General features: G+C 36.9%; 2 protein-coding genes across 3 annotated transcripts; both read right to left on the bottom strand.

Moving 5' to 3' along the window:
- Nucleotides 1-592: 592 nt before the first annotated feature.
- On the bottom strand, nt 593-6,263 carry LOC113768706 (developmentally-regulated G-protein 2). Its single transcript, XM_027313157.1, has 12 exons — nt 6,157-6,263; nt 5,872-5,957; nt 5,644-5,711; nt 5,429-5,505; nt 5,031-5,211; nt 4,411-4,467; nt 3,439-3,513; nt 3,072-3,191; nt 2,060-2,230; nt 1,822-1,935; nt 1,548-1,718; nt 593-1,058 (listed from the first exon to the last, which is right to left on the bottom strand). The coding sequence occupies exons 2-12, from the start codon at nt 5,939-5,941 to the stop codon at nt 963-965; spliced, it is 1,200 nt and encodes a 399-aa protein (XP_027168958.1). The 5' UTR covers nt 5,942-5,957; nt 6,157-6,263; the 3' UTR covers nt 593-962.
- A 2,716-nt stretch (nt 6,264-8,979) lies between these two features.
- On the bottom strand, nt 8,980-15,182 carry LOC113767790. 2 transcript variants are annotated; one of them, XM_027311986.1, is made up of 10 exons: nt 14,964-15,182; nt 14,750-14,821; nt 14,053-14,239; nt 12,996-13,167; nt 12,571-12,632; nt 11,398-12,213; nt 10,556-10,684; nt 9,818-10,108; nt 9,647-9,703; nt 8,980-9,415 (listed from the first exon to the last, which is right to left on the bottom strand). In XM_027311986.1, exons 3-10 carry the CDS (start codon nt 14,203-14,205, stop codon nt 9,239-9,241), a joined length of 1,857 nt encoding a protein of 618 aa, XP_027167787.1. In that variant the 5' UTR covers nt 14,206-14,239; nt 14,750-14,821; nt 14,964-15,182; the 3' UTR covers nt 8,980-9,238. The 2 variants fall into 2 exon arrangements, with proteins under 2 accessions (XP_027167787.1, XP_027167788.1); XM_027311987.1 differs by lacking the exon at nt 10,556-10,684 and having other exon boundaries at nt 14,964-15,181.
- Nucleotides 15,183-15,206: the final 24 nt, after the last annotated feature.

Genomic DNA, 15,206 nt, shown 5'->3' with positions numbered 1-15,206 from the left:
GTTCCCTATCACACGCTCTATGCATGCTTACTTTCCTATGTTTCCTATGAGGGGATTTCAATGGGATTAGTTGTGGGGGTTAAGCAGATGTTTTCAATTAGTGGGGGATCATTTGGGTACGGTAATGATGATGCTTATTCAATCAAAATGCACTAACGAAGTGCTTTTCTGTACGAGAGTGAATTGGCTTCAACGGACAGTACGGAAGTTGACAAGAATAATTGAGCAGAGTCAGAGGATTAAAGGTTTCCAGAAACCTTTCTGGAGCAGCCTCCAGAAACTGCAGAATGGCCTGTGGAGATTCCATTTCACAGACGGATGGAACTTTCGACGTTAACTGTTATGACACACTGGATGGATGCTTCGATGCTCAGTTAGTTAAAGACAAAAATATCCTTTCATCATTGTGTCTTAAGTTTTTCCTTCCCTTCTCGGAAGTTTATCAAAGCATGCCTAAAATTTTCAGACTTCCGGATGCTCTCGTGACTCTGCAAGTCTATTACCATCAAGCTATGGGAATTGATTAATGCAGTGGGAGGCATTATTCGCCTTCCGTTTGCTTAATTTGATGCTTAAAACTTTTTATATGGTATAGAACTAAGAATATTGAGCATAATAATAATAAAGAAAAAAGGCAGGTCCTAGTACATGTGTTACAACTAAGCATTATTTTTGCGAAGTCAATTGCTGGAGCACCAAATAAGTAATCTCTTTAACTTTTTACACTATCAAATTTCGCCCAGGTTTTATAACCCTTCCTCAATCGACCAAAATCTTGAAAATCAAATTACTCGTCATACAACACTAAATATAAGAATGCCTGCCAGAATACTTTGTTATCCTGTGAACCCGATCCATCTCGCAGATCATTAAGTTTGACCGCCTATCATCCATGATGTCCAAAGAAGAAGTTCCAAGATGTGCTGCTAAGTAGGACAGGACAGGCTCCAAAAGGCACTCAATTATGTCTTCAGGGGAGCCTTCTTTTCTCTGTCAGATATTCTAGCAGGAGCATTGGAATGTGATTTAAAGCGACCTCTTCCACCATCTTCCCTCTCCTGCACAAATTCAAGTCCAATCTTCGGTTAATGCTCCTGGTGTTCCATCGTGCTTTAGAAACAAGGCAGGTGATTCTAGAACGCTGAATGTCAACTAACACGCGAGAATGATACCAAATGAATGACCAACTACCTGGATAAGTAACTCGTACTCTTCAGCCAATTCAAATGGAAACTCAATGCAATATTGTGGGGTCTTTTTTTCTTTTTTTGGCAACTACATCTGAAGAAGCCTCTCTATGACAGTACTATGTCTAAATCTAGAAGCAGCTTTGAAAAATCCAATTACCAGTAAAAAGTAACAGGTAGGTTCTAGTTTATGTTGCTTTCCTCAGCAGAGAAAATCATTTGGAGCTTTCATGACATCTTATGTTGTTTCCAAAAACAAAATAATTCAGTAGTCAAACTTATTGTCCTGCCTCCTTCCACCATTTAAGCTATCAACTTTATCTTGAAGGTCATACGCTAAGAACAGAACAGCTAATATACCTTTTTCTTAACGATCTGTACAACATCCTCGTCCTGAAGAACATGACCGAGGCCACAGTGCTGTGGGTAGTGCCTTGCGCTTGTGCCCCACACCAAGACATACTTCACGTCCTTCACTAGGCTCCGATGTATATGATCACAAAAGTCCTCAACTGTACAGCCCCCTCTATCCTGAATCAAGCCAACACAACCCAGACCTATGGCATATTAGAATCCATCCCCACAACAATTGTCCGGGACCCACAAATAATAGATTGGGACACCTCTGACTTACAGAAGAAAGAACAACAGGATCAGTGAAATCTGGTTGCTGGCCTTGGGGCTTTGTATAAACCCTCACAAGACCCATCTCGTCCCACATTCTAGCAAGCACTCTGTCCAGATTGAGCTGCTCAATAAAAAATAAAAATGATAGAAACAAAGATCAATAATTTTCTAGTACTAGACCACTTCAACAACTTTGGTAGTCATGCTTCATATCAGGAAAGCAAATTTAGAAGCATTACGCATACCTTCAAATTACAGCTAATCACAATGGAATTTGGTTGTCGTGCTAATCTGTCCACGTCGTCAATACCAACAACATCAATTTTATTGTAGACGTATACACATTTTATGTATTTGCGGTTTCCCTCGATGACATCTATCAGATCATCCACAGTGGCATCTTCACGAAACAAGACCTTACCAAGAAAAAAATGTCAGGTAATAGCTTATATGATGGCTTAAAGTATGACAAAGTGATGTGAAAGAATCTTCTGCTACATAGTTTAATAGGGTTGGTATTTATCTCAGAAAAAACTGCAAAAATAGGTACAGAGGTTACACAATAAAACTTTCATTTTGATACTGTCCTCACATCCGATGCAGATTGTTGTTTAACTCCAACAACAATTTTTCTCAAATGAAACATGCCCCTATAACAAAGTTAGCTGCTCTACAACACTTTCATAGTTTGTCAAAACCAAATTGTTCTTATCTTAGTTGCTTTTTTATGTTATTCTACTCATTTCACTAGGGGGCAGTGAAGCGAGATGACGTTAAATTTTGTTACCACATAGAATGTGAAATGATGAAGTAATTAAAGTTAAGTTCCAAAGAATTGCACACCCATAGCCACTGGGTATATAGATCACTCAAGACTGGCAAAAGAACAGGACACAAAGACAGATGATTTTAAACAGAGAAAACTCGAGCAGAGGGCAACACATGGTATCAAACTTAAGCAAACAAAATATGGCAAGGCAGCAGATGAGCACTCATCTGGAAGTCAACAAAGAAGCAACACTGCATAAAGAACAAAAGCACACAAACACATAATGTAATGGTTTGCTGACAATTTCCCTGCGCCTGAGAAACTGTTCCAACTTCTTTTGAGTCGTGGATATAAACAAAAGCATACAATGACTTGTCCTACAACTTCAAAATTCATGTACCCAAGAGTCAAGACAACATGCTTTTGTACACATTCGGTACTATGATTGATCCTAGCTACATAGTGAATAATATACTAAGACAAAATACCTCTGCATTGTGTATCTTGTATTCATGCAAAATTTGATAACACAGCTTCTCATCAACATGAGTCAAAGGCACAGTGCTGTTGAATGAAATTCCACCAGTCTTTTTCTTTTTGAAGTATATCTGTCAAGAACCAAACCAAACATCAAGGCTAAGAAGATCCAGGACACATGCTAACATATTTTGGAAAATTTAAAAGCAGAAAGCAGGTGATGCTTTAAGTCTTATAAAGTATGCAAAACTATAATTATTTTAGACTTGCTACCAAGGGATAGTTCTCCGTTTTGTTCAAATAGCATATCAAACCCAAAGAAAAAGACAAGAAAAAAAGACGATCAGCAAATTGTGGCCAGAAAAAGCAATACATTACTTGAGGAGGTCTCTTGTTCAAGCGCAAGCCCACAGCTTCCAGCTCCTTCGTTAAGATTTGCCTATGCCCTTCACTCTAACATTCAAACAATTATTTGACATTCCAGATAAGCAACACTCAAACAATACACATACAGGAGATAACATTTCACGTAACAAGGATAAATTGCTCCACTACTTACAGGAGTGAAGAAGCAACTACAAAATTTCAAAAAACTTCAAAAATCAGACAAAGGTTAACCAGTCTTTCAATGAATGCAAAATACAAGTGCATATGTAATCTACATCGCATGAAGGATTAGTGTCCTTAACAACTTCTCTCCCTGTCACCAAACCAAAGATGAAAGGGTGTGGGAGTGGGAAAGAAAAAACTCCACAATCAAAGGTTAAGCAAATGAGGCAGCTTTCCAGTCTTCATTAATAAGATGCTACACAGCATGACCAGACTGGAGTTCTATGAACAACATGATATGCTGCAAAAATCCAAGCAGATAACAGCAGTAGAAAGATTAAGTCATGAACAACCATTCAGCTGACATAAGGAAACATCTTTAGAGTAGGCTATCACGAGGTTATTCCTTTAAAACATGTCTGTACAACACGAGTGGGTTACCAATTAATTAAAGGAGAGAAGAAGCTCCAAAAGAGTGGGAGGAAACAAAGTTTTTTTTTTAAATAAAATAAAGCTTCATGCCGAAGTCCTAGAAGAAATTAAGGGATTCAGTTCCCAATTAAGCTTCCATTCTATATTCCGAGAGAATGAAAAAAGCAATGCAACAGACACATAAAAAACATAATTACACACTTCAGATATGCAGTCTGAGGCAGTCAACTAGCATCTATAGACCTGGTGATTAGTAGGACACTTGAGGAACTACAGTATTGATTTAAGAAGACGTAGAAACTGAAACAACATTTTCACACTACTAAACCTTATCATGATATAATTACGATGAAAGAGATCAAAACTTACTTTTGAAGCATCAAGGACCATGAGGACAAGGTCCGAGGATTTTGAAACTGCAATAACCTGGGATTCAAAGTTCAAAAACATCAGATTTTATGCCAGATTAGAGCAAATTACTTGAGTAGCCACTGAACTTTTCGAATAGTTGAGTTTTGGTCACTCAATTATTAATAATATGTTTTTACCCACTGAACTATTAAAAGTGTAAATTTTGGACCATTCCGTCTGATTCCGCCGTTAACTCTGCCAGATTTAAGGGTCCATACAATATACAAGGCATACACTATTAATAGTTAGATCTGCCAGAGTCAATGTGGAATCAGACGGAATAGCCCAAAATTTACACTTTTGATAGTTCAGTGTGTAAAAACTTACTATTGATAGTTGAGTGGCCAAATCTTGACTATTCAAAAAGTTCAACAGCTACCTGGATAATTTGCTCCCCAGATTATTATATTATCCACAATACTCTTGTACACGACACGACAAAGAAGTCAAAGGAAAAAGTTGAAGATCTTTGCTTGACAAGAACTATAGATACCAACAAAAAATGTCAAATTTAAATAGCCTCAAAATGATGAACTAGAAATCTCAATATTTGACTAAATACAGATAATGGCCCTTACCTGCCTACCACGCCCCTTGCCTTCAGATGCACCTTCAATAATTCCAGGGAGATCAAGTAGCTGAATTTTAGTGTCATTATAGTGGATAATGCCAGGTATGCAGGTAAGAGTGGTAAACTCGTATGATGCAGCCTCAGAATGAGTTCCCGTTAACATTGTTAGCAGCGTAGATTTTCCTACACTGGCAATCACAACAGAAGTAAAAAGGCTCCAAGGCGCAAAACAGCAAGAGCTAGTTTCTACAGAACACACCCAAAAACAAACTAAAATGATAAAAAAAAAAATCAAGCCAATTTGATATTCTAACTAATAAATTAATCAAAATATGGAAGCTTTGCATCGAAGATAAAGTTCCATAAATAATTCAGCTTGATTTCAGATAAACAAAAATAGCAAACCTTGGAAATCCTATAAGGGCTACACGTCCATGGCCATATTTTGTGACTTCAAAACCGTCTCCAGCTCCGCTAGAACCCTGGTAGTCATTAAAAAGAATTCAAGAAAAACAACTCCACTACAATCAAGCCGCACTAAAATAAAATCACTATAAAAATGGCAACTTATTATTCGTAATTGAAGACATAAAATGAGTAAGATAACTAAGACTTCATACTTTTGGAGGCTCCAACAGTTGTGTCCTTAGCTTTGCTATCTTGGCCTTGAGCTGACCCAGATGATATTCTGTATTATTGCAAGCAACACAAAGAAAAGGGGAAAAATTATGCACTCAATCTGCTTAGAAAACACTCCAGGGGACGGAAAAAAGAATTCTGCAAATTGAAGAAGTAAAAGCATCAATCCCCGAAAAAGTATTAACATAACATGATTCAAGAACACGAACCTGTAGCTTTATTTTTCTGGGTTCGGGCCATCTCGGCCTCAATTTCTTTAATCTTTTCTATGATCCCCATGGTTGCTAAATATTACCTGTCAAGTGAAATAGCAGAAAAAGATAGTTAATTTCGTAAAAAGGAAATGACCCCAGATTTAAATGAAGGAACATACGCATAAAGATCTTAAATCAATCAGCTGCTTCTAACAACATCTTTTTCAATACACAATTATTTCATATGTATGTTTCTCAATTCTCAAGCGTTCAACAACACTATCCATAAATGGAACTTACTAGCTTACGATGGAGGTTGCAAGCTAGAAAGTGGGTCGAGGACGAAACGTATATAGGGTGTCGTTTGGGGGCTGCAAAAAATTATGAATATGCTATGCAAGATGACCAGAGTAGACACCACTCGGAGACTGAGACGAAGGGGTTGTGCCTTGTGACTACACGGGCCGGGCTTCGAAGAGAAAACGCTAAACCTCCACTGGCAGGCCTAAAGTCCAATCATACGACCGGTCCATGCTACTCTGATGGAACGGGCCATTTTTCGCTTGTACACTATAAAATGAAGGTGCTTGTTCTAAAATTTAAACACATTTTTCAATTAACTTCTATATCGCAGGTGTTCTTACCATAGAGTGGAATAAGCTATTGAGCCATTCATTTAGTGGTAAAGGTTAGGATCCATAATTCAGAGATTTTGCTTGACTATAAGTTATGGCTTGTCTAGATTGCCATTTTTTGTAGTTTTTATAGAAAAATATACTGTGATGATTTAATATATATGAGATAAAAAATAATTTAAAAATATAAATTTTTTTTGAAAAAAATAAATTTTCAAATAGTTTTTTATTATACTACCACTACGTAATAATCTTATTTTTAAAAAAAGAGTAAATAAACAAAAGTTCTGCGATAAAATTTCACTAAAATCGTCCATAGAAAATAATTTTCCAGACAGATATATGAAAATTGAGAGCTAACTTCAAAAGATTTCGTTAAGCACACAATTCGACTAAAGCAAAAGCACAACAACAAACCCGATAATTAAAGTTGGGGGGTGGGGGGCGGGGTACTTCAGGCGCAGGGGATTAGTCGGGCCCCGTAAGGATTGACCCGGACACCCCTGTGTTGACAAAAAAAAAAAAAACCCGATAATTAAAGTCCAAATTAAAATATACATTGCAGATCTTCAGTTTGGGATCACGCGAGCCATGTGTATTAAAAATATCCAAGGGATCAGGTTTGTTGGATTAATGCTTATTTTCCTATTTCTTTTTTTTTTTTTTTCTAAAGCCACATTCAGCGAATGCAAAGGCAAACTAGACTTAAATTGACATTGAATTTTGAAGAATAATATTAATCTTTTTGGGCAGTTATATAAAATCCTGTTATTTCGCGGTATCTAACTATCTAAGTTGTCATTATCAAAAAAAAAAAAACTATCTAAGTTGTTATCAAGAAGACCTATTATTTTTGTTTAATCAGACCCGTGCGATTTAGAAAGCAAAATAGTAATTTAGTCCCTAAACTAGTTTACTAAAGTCAATATATATAGTCTGAAAACTTTATTATGAGGCAGTTTAGTCCCTCAAGTATTTTAATAAAGCCGAAATAGTCCTTAAATTTTATTATGAGCTAATTTTTCCTCAACTACCTTACTTAAGCTGAAATAGTCCTTTAACTATATTTATGTAGCCAATTTAATTCTTATTTGGCAGATCCACTCAATTTTCCAACTTTGTACACCAACAATAAGGAGTAAAATATAAAATTTGATCATTGCCCTTATTGAAACAATAGAAAAACACATATTTGTTCAAAAATCAACAAAGAAATTGAATCACATGGGGAAAAGGAAAATAGAGCTTCTTAGGGAAAGAAAAATAGAGTTGATGACCCCAAAAAAATTTCACTTGGATCTAACTCACTTCATTAAATGGAGAAAAGGGAAAACAACATAACAGGAGTATGCAAAAAACTAGAAGAAAAGAGGGTGCCAATATTACCCTTTTAAGAAAAGAGATCAATTTTTTTTTTTTGGCTTTCAATATGATCCAATTTTGTTGTCAAATTCTCAACAAATATTTGTTTTCCTATCACTTTAATAAGGATTATAGCTACATTTTCTATTTTACCCTCAGTTCTAGGTGCCAAAAAAAGATAAATTAGGTACATCAGTCAAATAAGGATCAAACTGACCATACAAATATAGCCAAGGAACTATTTCTATTTAAGTAAAATAGTTAAGGGACTAAATTGGATGATGATAAAAGTTTAAGGGCTATTTCCACTTTATTAACATAATTGATGATGGACTAAACCGGTTCATAATAAAGCTTAAGGCCTACTTTGATTTTAGCAAAGTAGATTATGAACTACCTTGGTGTTTTGCTCCAAGTTATAATTGAGTTGTAAAAGAAATCAATAATGCTTAGTTTATATTACGTCACATGCACATGGATAACTGTGTACTTGCTTGAATACACGCACACAAAAATAGCCATTGTTTATCAAAGTATTTTTACGTGAATTTCTGTGCATGTAAATATTGCTATGTAATTTTAATTTCTGATTACCATAGTAAAAGTAGTTTCAAACCACATTTACGCCAAAAAGGGCAAAAAAAAAAAACACTAAAAAATTGTAGAACGTAATGCCAAAGTTTGGTCCGGTGATGGTTCAGTTCCCTCCGAATTATTCCTAAGCCTCCTTAGATCCGCCTCCTCCCCCTAACGTAAAATAGATTAAGTGATACAACAGTTGTTGTTTCCGAAAAAAAGTAATGCCAAAGTTTGAGTTTGGGTTTGGGCGTGGTCTTTCAGCAAAATTGATCTAGACTAACCGGAGTACATAACAATTGTTAAAGTCATGCGGTAAAAGCCTCTGCAAGTGCTCATACGAAACACATCCGCTCAAGGCTACCCACTTCGGTGGATCTAAATCCAATAAAGCCTCTGTAAAGACTAACCGAAGTGTTATCGGGTCTCTAACACGCGGGTCATCAATCAAAAGTACTCCATAAACCGCCCAGACCACGACTGCGGGGCGCTGGCATGTCAGCATGCACGATCGCTATCCCCATTACAGATAAATAAGCAGCAACACAAGTGGGAAACTAAACAAACTGGAGCAGCCAAATGAACGAGTGAGGCAGAGGGCCGTTCACATGAAAGAAAACATTTTCCCTTTCTTCTTTTCTCTCTTTTCCGAGGGGGAAAGAGAAAGAGGGGTCTTATGGGGGAGGCGAAAGGCTTGAGCTTCTAACAGAGAAGAGGCTCAATAAAGAATCAAACTCAGTACATAATTCAAAGCAGTGCCTGACTATTGACTTAATAGAAACCTTTTAAGCTACTACTTATTTACAGTGCTACAAGTAACCCGATCTAGTCTCATGTACACTTCTATCACTACCACCACTTTGTCCAGTGAACTTGCTTGAGCTGAAATTTGCTGGAACTTGTGCTTGCATTTCAGCTAGCTCTCTCACTCGTAAGAGAATTGGAGCTGGAATTGGAATTGAAGCATGTTTCCGGGCATTGTGCATCTGCATATTTACCGAAAGAATTCCGTAAAAGGGAAGCAATCAATTTTGAATTACCATGGATACAAAGGCAGAAGGCTGAAGTATTTTTGCATGTAGAAGTGAAAAATGTACACAAACCCACAACAGACGACCTCGTAAGAGGTCAAAAATTAAAAACCACCTCTCATACTCATAGCGCCAGCATCTTATCTTAATCAAACTATCAAAAATAGGAGTTAAACATGGGCTCACCCCTTTTTCTGCAGGCAATTGTGAAAAGCTAGCTCTCAAGAGATTCCTCCACTTGTCCTGCACCATGGCAACTAAATTTAGTACAGCAGTTGACTTCAAACTGATACCCATCTCAACAAATCAGCAATTTCTAAAATTGCTTCCGCTTGATGAGACATTCACATCACCTACCTTTAGATCAACTGAAGTTCTGTAAGAATATGATGCAAAAGCAAGCCGTTTAATTTCAGACCACCTACCAGCACCATATCTAGCTACACCCTCAACTAGCTTAACAACCTCAGTTAGAGACCAAGGCCTATGATGCTTCCTCCTCATTCCCCCTGAAGATGCCGGTACAGTACCCATATTATCATCTGAATTATCCTCAAAGGAGTCCATTCTTTTTAGCTCTACATATTTCTCCAGCTCCACCTCCTTCCTTTCCAGGTGATGGTTATCATTCTCAGAAGCAGCAGCAATCTAGGAAGTTAAATAGATTATAATATGAAAGAATAAGACATGTTAGAAGCACCTAACCCTTACGTGTCAAGTTACAAAATTGACCATGATGACTCAAAATCTTAAATTAGCTCAAAATTTTCCAAATATAACTAAACCGAAAATAGCTCTAAAACATCCTAAAACAGAGAATTAAATGGTGTTAAATGTTTATTCCTCCCATAAAGGTCCACATGCAGTATATTTGAATTCTTAAGTCAGTCAATTTTTATAAACTATCATCAATCATCAATTGCTCCAAGTTCAAATATAAAGGCCTAGATTTCTTTATTTCTTCCAAATGGTCCAAGATCAAATCTTACAAATCCACGAGTGCCATGGCCAAAATGAATCAAACTTCGTGACTTAGGAGTCAGAAGCCAATAGAAGCAATCAACATAATCTTCATGCCGTATAGAATTCACTCACAGGCTGTTGATTCCATCCAGGGGACAAACTCGATTTCAGGACTTCATTTTGCATTTCATCCTGTGGTGCTGGTCCAGGTTCGCCAAGGGCCCTCCTTACCATTCTAGTGGCGAGACCAATGCCACTAGGCTGAAGTTTTTACATTTGCAACTTAAAAAGAATTAGAGACAGGATAATGTTTGCAAATTAATAAGTTGCAATGTTCAACCATTTGCTTAAGTTTCAACAATGGTAACTTCAACAGTATTAACTAGCCAACAGAAAAGTATGATAACGAGTAATAAGATGTCATAAAGTTTCTAAAATTTGGGACTTCCAAAGCATTAGCAACTGAATATAACGAATAACTAGTAACTTCAACTGTGGGCTGAGGTTTCTGGAAGGAAACTCCAAAAGTATTTTGGTTCACCAGCATGAATAACAATTAACCATTTCAACAATGCAAGCCTCTTCCTAAAAAGAGTTTAATAGAACCACAACAAATTGGATATTCAGCTAAAACCATGTTAACCATTCTCAGCTAAGCAACATTACAGGCCAAAGCCAATTACTGATGTTCCCCCTTTTTCTCACGAAGAATGTTGGAGGAAATAGTTTGTGAGCACTGTTCACTTATTGACAAGAACGTAAAGGTGCAACGTAAACCCAGAGATTCCGCCAAATAACTTAAACTAGATGAAGTTCATCTTTGATCAAATTCATGAAGAAATAAACAAAATCTTTAAACTATAGGGTTTAAAGGAAACAAACACAATCTTTAAACTATAGGGTTTAAAGGAAACAAACAAAATCTTCCACAGAAATAAGACATGTTTTGCCTCAAAGACATCCTATCACCTTACCATGAAAGGCATGAAATTCTCCCTTGGACGCCCTTTTCGAACTCGAGAAACATATGGAACTTGAACCCCAGAACCTCCCAGTGAATCTTGCCTTGTAACCATAGGTCTCCCGGCCAACCGAACATTCTGAACAGGCATTGTACAAGCTTTTGAACATGACTGCCTATGTTCAAAACTCTTAACAACAGAGACTAACCTTCCACTAGAGCCCCTAGATTCCTCCTCAGACATTTCTTCGATGTATCTCTTTGTGGGCTTCCGGACCCTTTTGGCTGTTCTTTGTTCCAAGCTAGGATCTTCTCTAACAGAATCATGTTCCAGTAGAAGAGACTCTGTTTTTCTGTCATCAAAATTTGGGTTGCTATCTACTAGCCTATTGAGTCCATTGGTTGGACCTCCAGCGGTCTCACTTGCCACTCCAACCACAAGATCCTTATACACAGCACTTTTCTTGCGGTTTTCTTTTTTATCTTTCTTTAACACTTCATTATCTTTGATCATAAAAGCTGTAGTTGAAAAATCACATGAATTAGTCAATCCCATGGAGATCCTCCTCTTAAGCCACCGTTTATCTTTGACAAATGTTTCTCTTCCAAATGTTGCTCTGAAAGTTTCTTGGAGTTCCTTGACCGTCAGATTATCCAAGCATATCTCTCCTTTTAACTTCGAAAAGTCAGGCTTCCCTATAGTAGCAAGATCAGTTCTCGAAGACCAATTTTCAACCAATCCACCTTCTGACCCTGGACATCCCACAGCACTCATAGGCTGACTAATACTGTTTCCAGCTGATGCTGAAGCCATTTGGCAGGGAATTTCCTACAAATAACTTAACATAAGGTCTTCTAACCAGTCCAAGAGAAACATTACCAGAAAAAGCAAGAGTGAGGTTCTTTTATTGCCAAACGCCAATCCTGGACATGTATATCTTGGAAATAATAATTAAAAGCCTGGTGACATTATCAGTGCAATGCCGTTTTGGCATTTACAGTAAAGGAGAAAACAGAAGAAAAATGATAAACAGAATGTTCCAAGTCATGACCATGAATCAATTCAGCATCAAGAACATGTGGATAAGATAGAAAACCTTACATTAACCACTAAAATAATCACCATTGTAATTCACAAAACAATGTGTAAAGAATGACCATAAAGAAATAACAGCATCAAAGGTACCTCTGGCTGGATGATTTTCTTCCCCAGATCAACTGCAGCATCAAGTTGAACACTTGAAATACCTGCACCAACCTCAAGGTTTTCAGATTGCAAAATATACCTGCCAAACTTTTCTCCTTTCAAAGCAACAAAGATGAGCATGAAAAAAAGTACCAAATACAAAAGCTTAGACATAATATCAGAGATTAAGCCAGTAAAAGTTAAAACACATTCTGATCAGATGTCAAACTTAAAAAATAACATTTTACAATTTCAGAATGCATAATCTCATCAAATCAAGTGCGTTAACAAATTACAAGGAAACCTTCAAATTAAACAAGCACAGAAGTTTGATATAAATGTGCATGTTTAAAAAGTCATATTGCCTGCACGGGCAGAATATTCAATTATGAAATACAGTACTGCTTGCTAGCATTCTTGTTGACCTTCTGAGGATTGAACATGATTTTTCTGCAAGGGACATCCTTCAGTTTTGATGCATTCTATTGGCTGCTCACATTCTGCAGCACAATGTTCAGGCTTTTCATCTTCTAGCAAGTCCTCAACCACCAAAACTTCTTCATCTGTTGCCGGAACTAACCTCCCCTCACCATCAACCTAAATGTTAAATGAGCAATGACAAATGACTTTCCACTAAAGTGAACACCAAGAGGCAGAACAAATAAAGAGTTTAATGATGGACAACTAAAAGAATAACATGTTTAAAATGCACTTCATGAATATTGAGCCCCAGTAGATGCCCCTCACAGATGCTACTTTGTTACAGGATGCAGTGGACCTAATATTACCTAAATTTCCTGACCATTTCAAATTGAGCTATTATGAATCTCTGTTACCTATCCAATTGTACTAGTAGGTATTTTCCAGAGTTATGACATCTTAAATCATCAATTCACCCGAAGGCAAACATGACAGCAGGTTCCAAGAGGCAAACATGACAGCAGGTTCCAAGAGGGGCAGAGGAGGAACAGTAGAAGATGAAAATGAGCTTCATCAGATCAATAAGCCACCTCCCAAATCCATTAGAGTTGCATACCAGATTATAGTAACAGTCATAAGCACATATATGCCCATAGATGCATAGGAAAGCAAAATAGAAGCAATCTTTGCAATTCACAACCATAATACTAAAAAGAAGATTTAGACTTCTCATTGTCTAATGACCAAATTCAGCACCACAAACTAAGTCTCCAAAATTTAAATCCTTGCACCCAAAACTCATTCTCAAAATATGAATTAAATATCTTCATAAAACTAACTTCAAAAGCCGCCATAGTACTAAAGGCATAAATACGAAAGCACTGAGCTAATTCAAGACAATCCTTCAAAACAGAGTTGGTAAGTGAAATTTTCCAAAATATTAAGGTTCAAAATAGCCATTTTCATTACTATATAGCATGAAAAGTGTTTGTAAAATGAAGTAATTCCATTTTATTAAAAAATGAACCAACTTAATCATCTACACATGTCCTGGGCATGTACCCGAACAAGTTTATAGACAACAGGATCAGGCTCAGGATCAGGATCAGGATCAGAAATGTGCTTTAGAGATACGGGCTCAGACCCTGTTTCCTTGGCGATACCATCCTCAACCTTTGCTTCTTCATTAACCTCCATGCTAACCACTGTCTCCATTGAAAATCCACCAAATCAAACTCAAAAGCACAAGCTGTAATTGGCCACAGACAAAATTCCAGAAACAAAGTTAGCCTTCTGATCAAGCCTCTAGAATGCAAACTGACACATGCACCATGCACAAATTCATACAGCAGAAAAACTTAATAAAAATCAACATTTTATGCAGGAACCCATAATTCGCATTTAACTTTCCAATCACAGTCCCATTTATCAGGTGTCCTCAAGTGCAAATTGAAGCATCTCAAGCAAGGTCTGAAACAGCTAAAACCATGTTAACATAGACCAAAAGTATCAACATTTACGGAAACCTAATAAAACTGTCAAATACTTTGCAATTTAGAGTAATAACATCAATATTACTGTAAATAAACAGTAAAATAAGACCCAAACTCCCGTCAAATTTTCCAACTACACAACACTAGGGACCTCAATTTTCAAACAATGATCAAGAGAATCACAAGAAAATTTAAGTGTGGCAAAACAATATTTTCATAACTGCATGGACTTAAATTCGAATAAAAAACTAAAGATTGAATCTTACCATAGAATTGAGTTAACAGCGACCGATCAGACTCCCCAATTCTGGTGCCGCAAATTTGTGCGCAAAATTCCTCTTCTCAATCCCAAAAAGAAGATAAAGCGAAAAGGTTTATCTTTAATCTTCCCGATTAAAAAAAAATTGGCGGGGATGTTTTGATAGTTGTGGGTGTATAGGGTCATAAAATTAAAATCATGACAGAGAGAAAAAGATTTACCTTCTTCCACTGTTGGATGTATAAATATCGGAGAAACTATATATATCTTGATCGTGAAGAAAGAGAGAAAAGACGGAAAGAAATTTAAAAAAAAAAAAAAGGATTGTTAGATGAGGTTCTGACGGGGAATTGGAATTTAGTATTCAGGCTGAGGTTTGCTCTTTATGTTTCTGTTTTTCCCCAGTAAGCCCAGGAGCTCACTCACAAAGCAACAAACACGCTTTCCGGAACTGAAATGCTGCT

This window comes from Coffea eugenioides, chromosome 4 (genome assembly GCF_003713205.1).
Source record: "Coffea eugenioides isolate CCC68of chromosome 4, Ceug_1.0, whole genome shotgun sequence".
Classification (NCBI taxonomy): domain Eukaryota; kingdom Viridiplantae; phylum Streptophyta; class Magnoliopsida; order Gentianales; family Rubiaceae; genus Coffea; species Coffea eugenioides.
The sequence above is the reverse complement of the archived record's forward strand: the minus strand, read 5'-3'. Positions and strand labels throughout refer to the sequence as shown.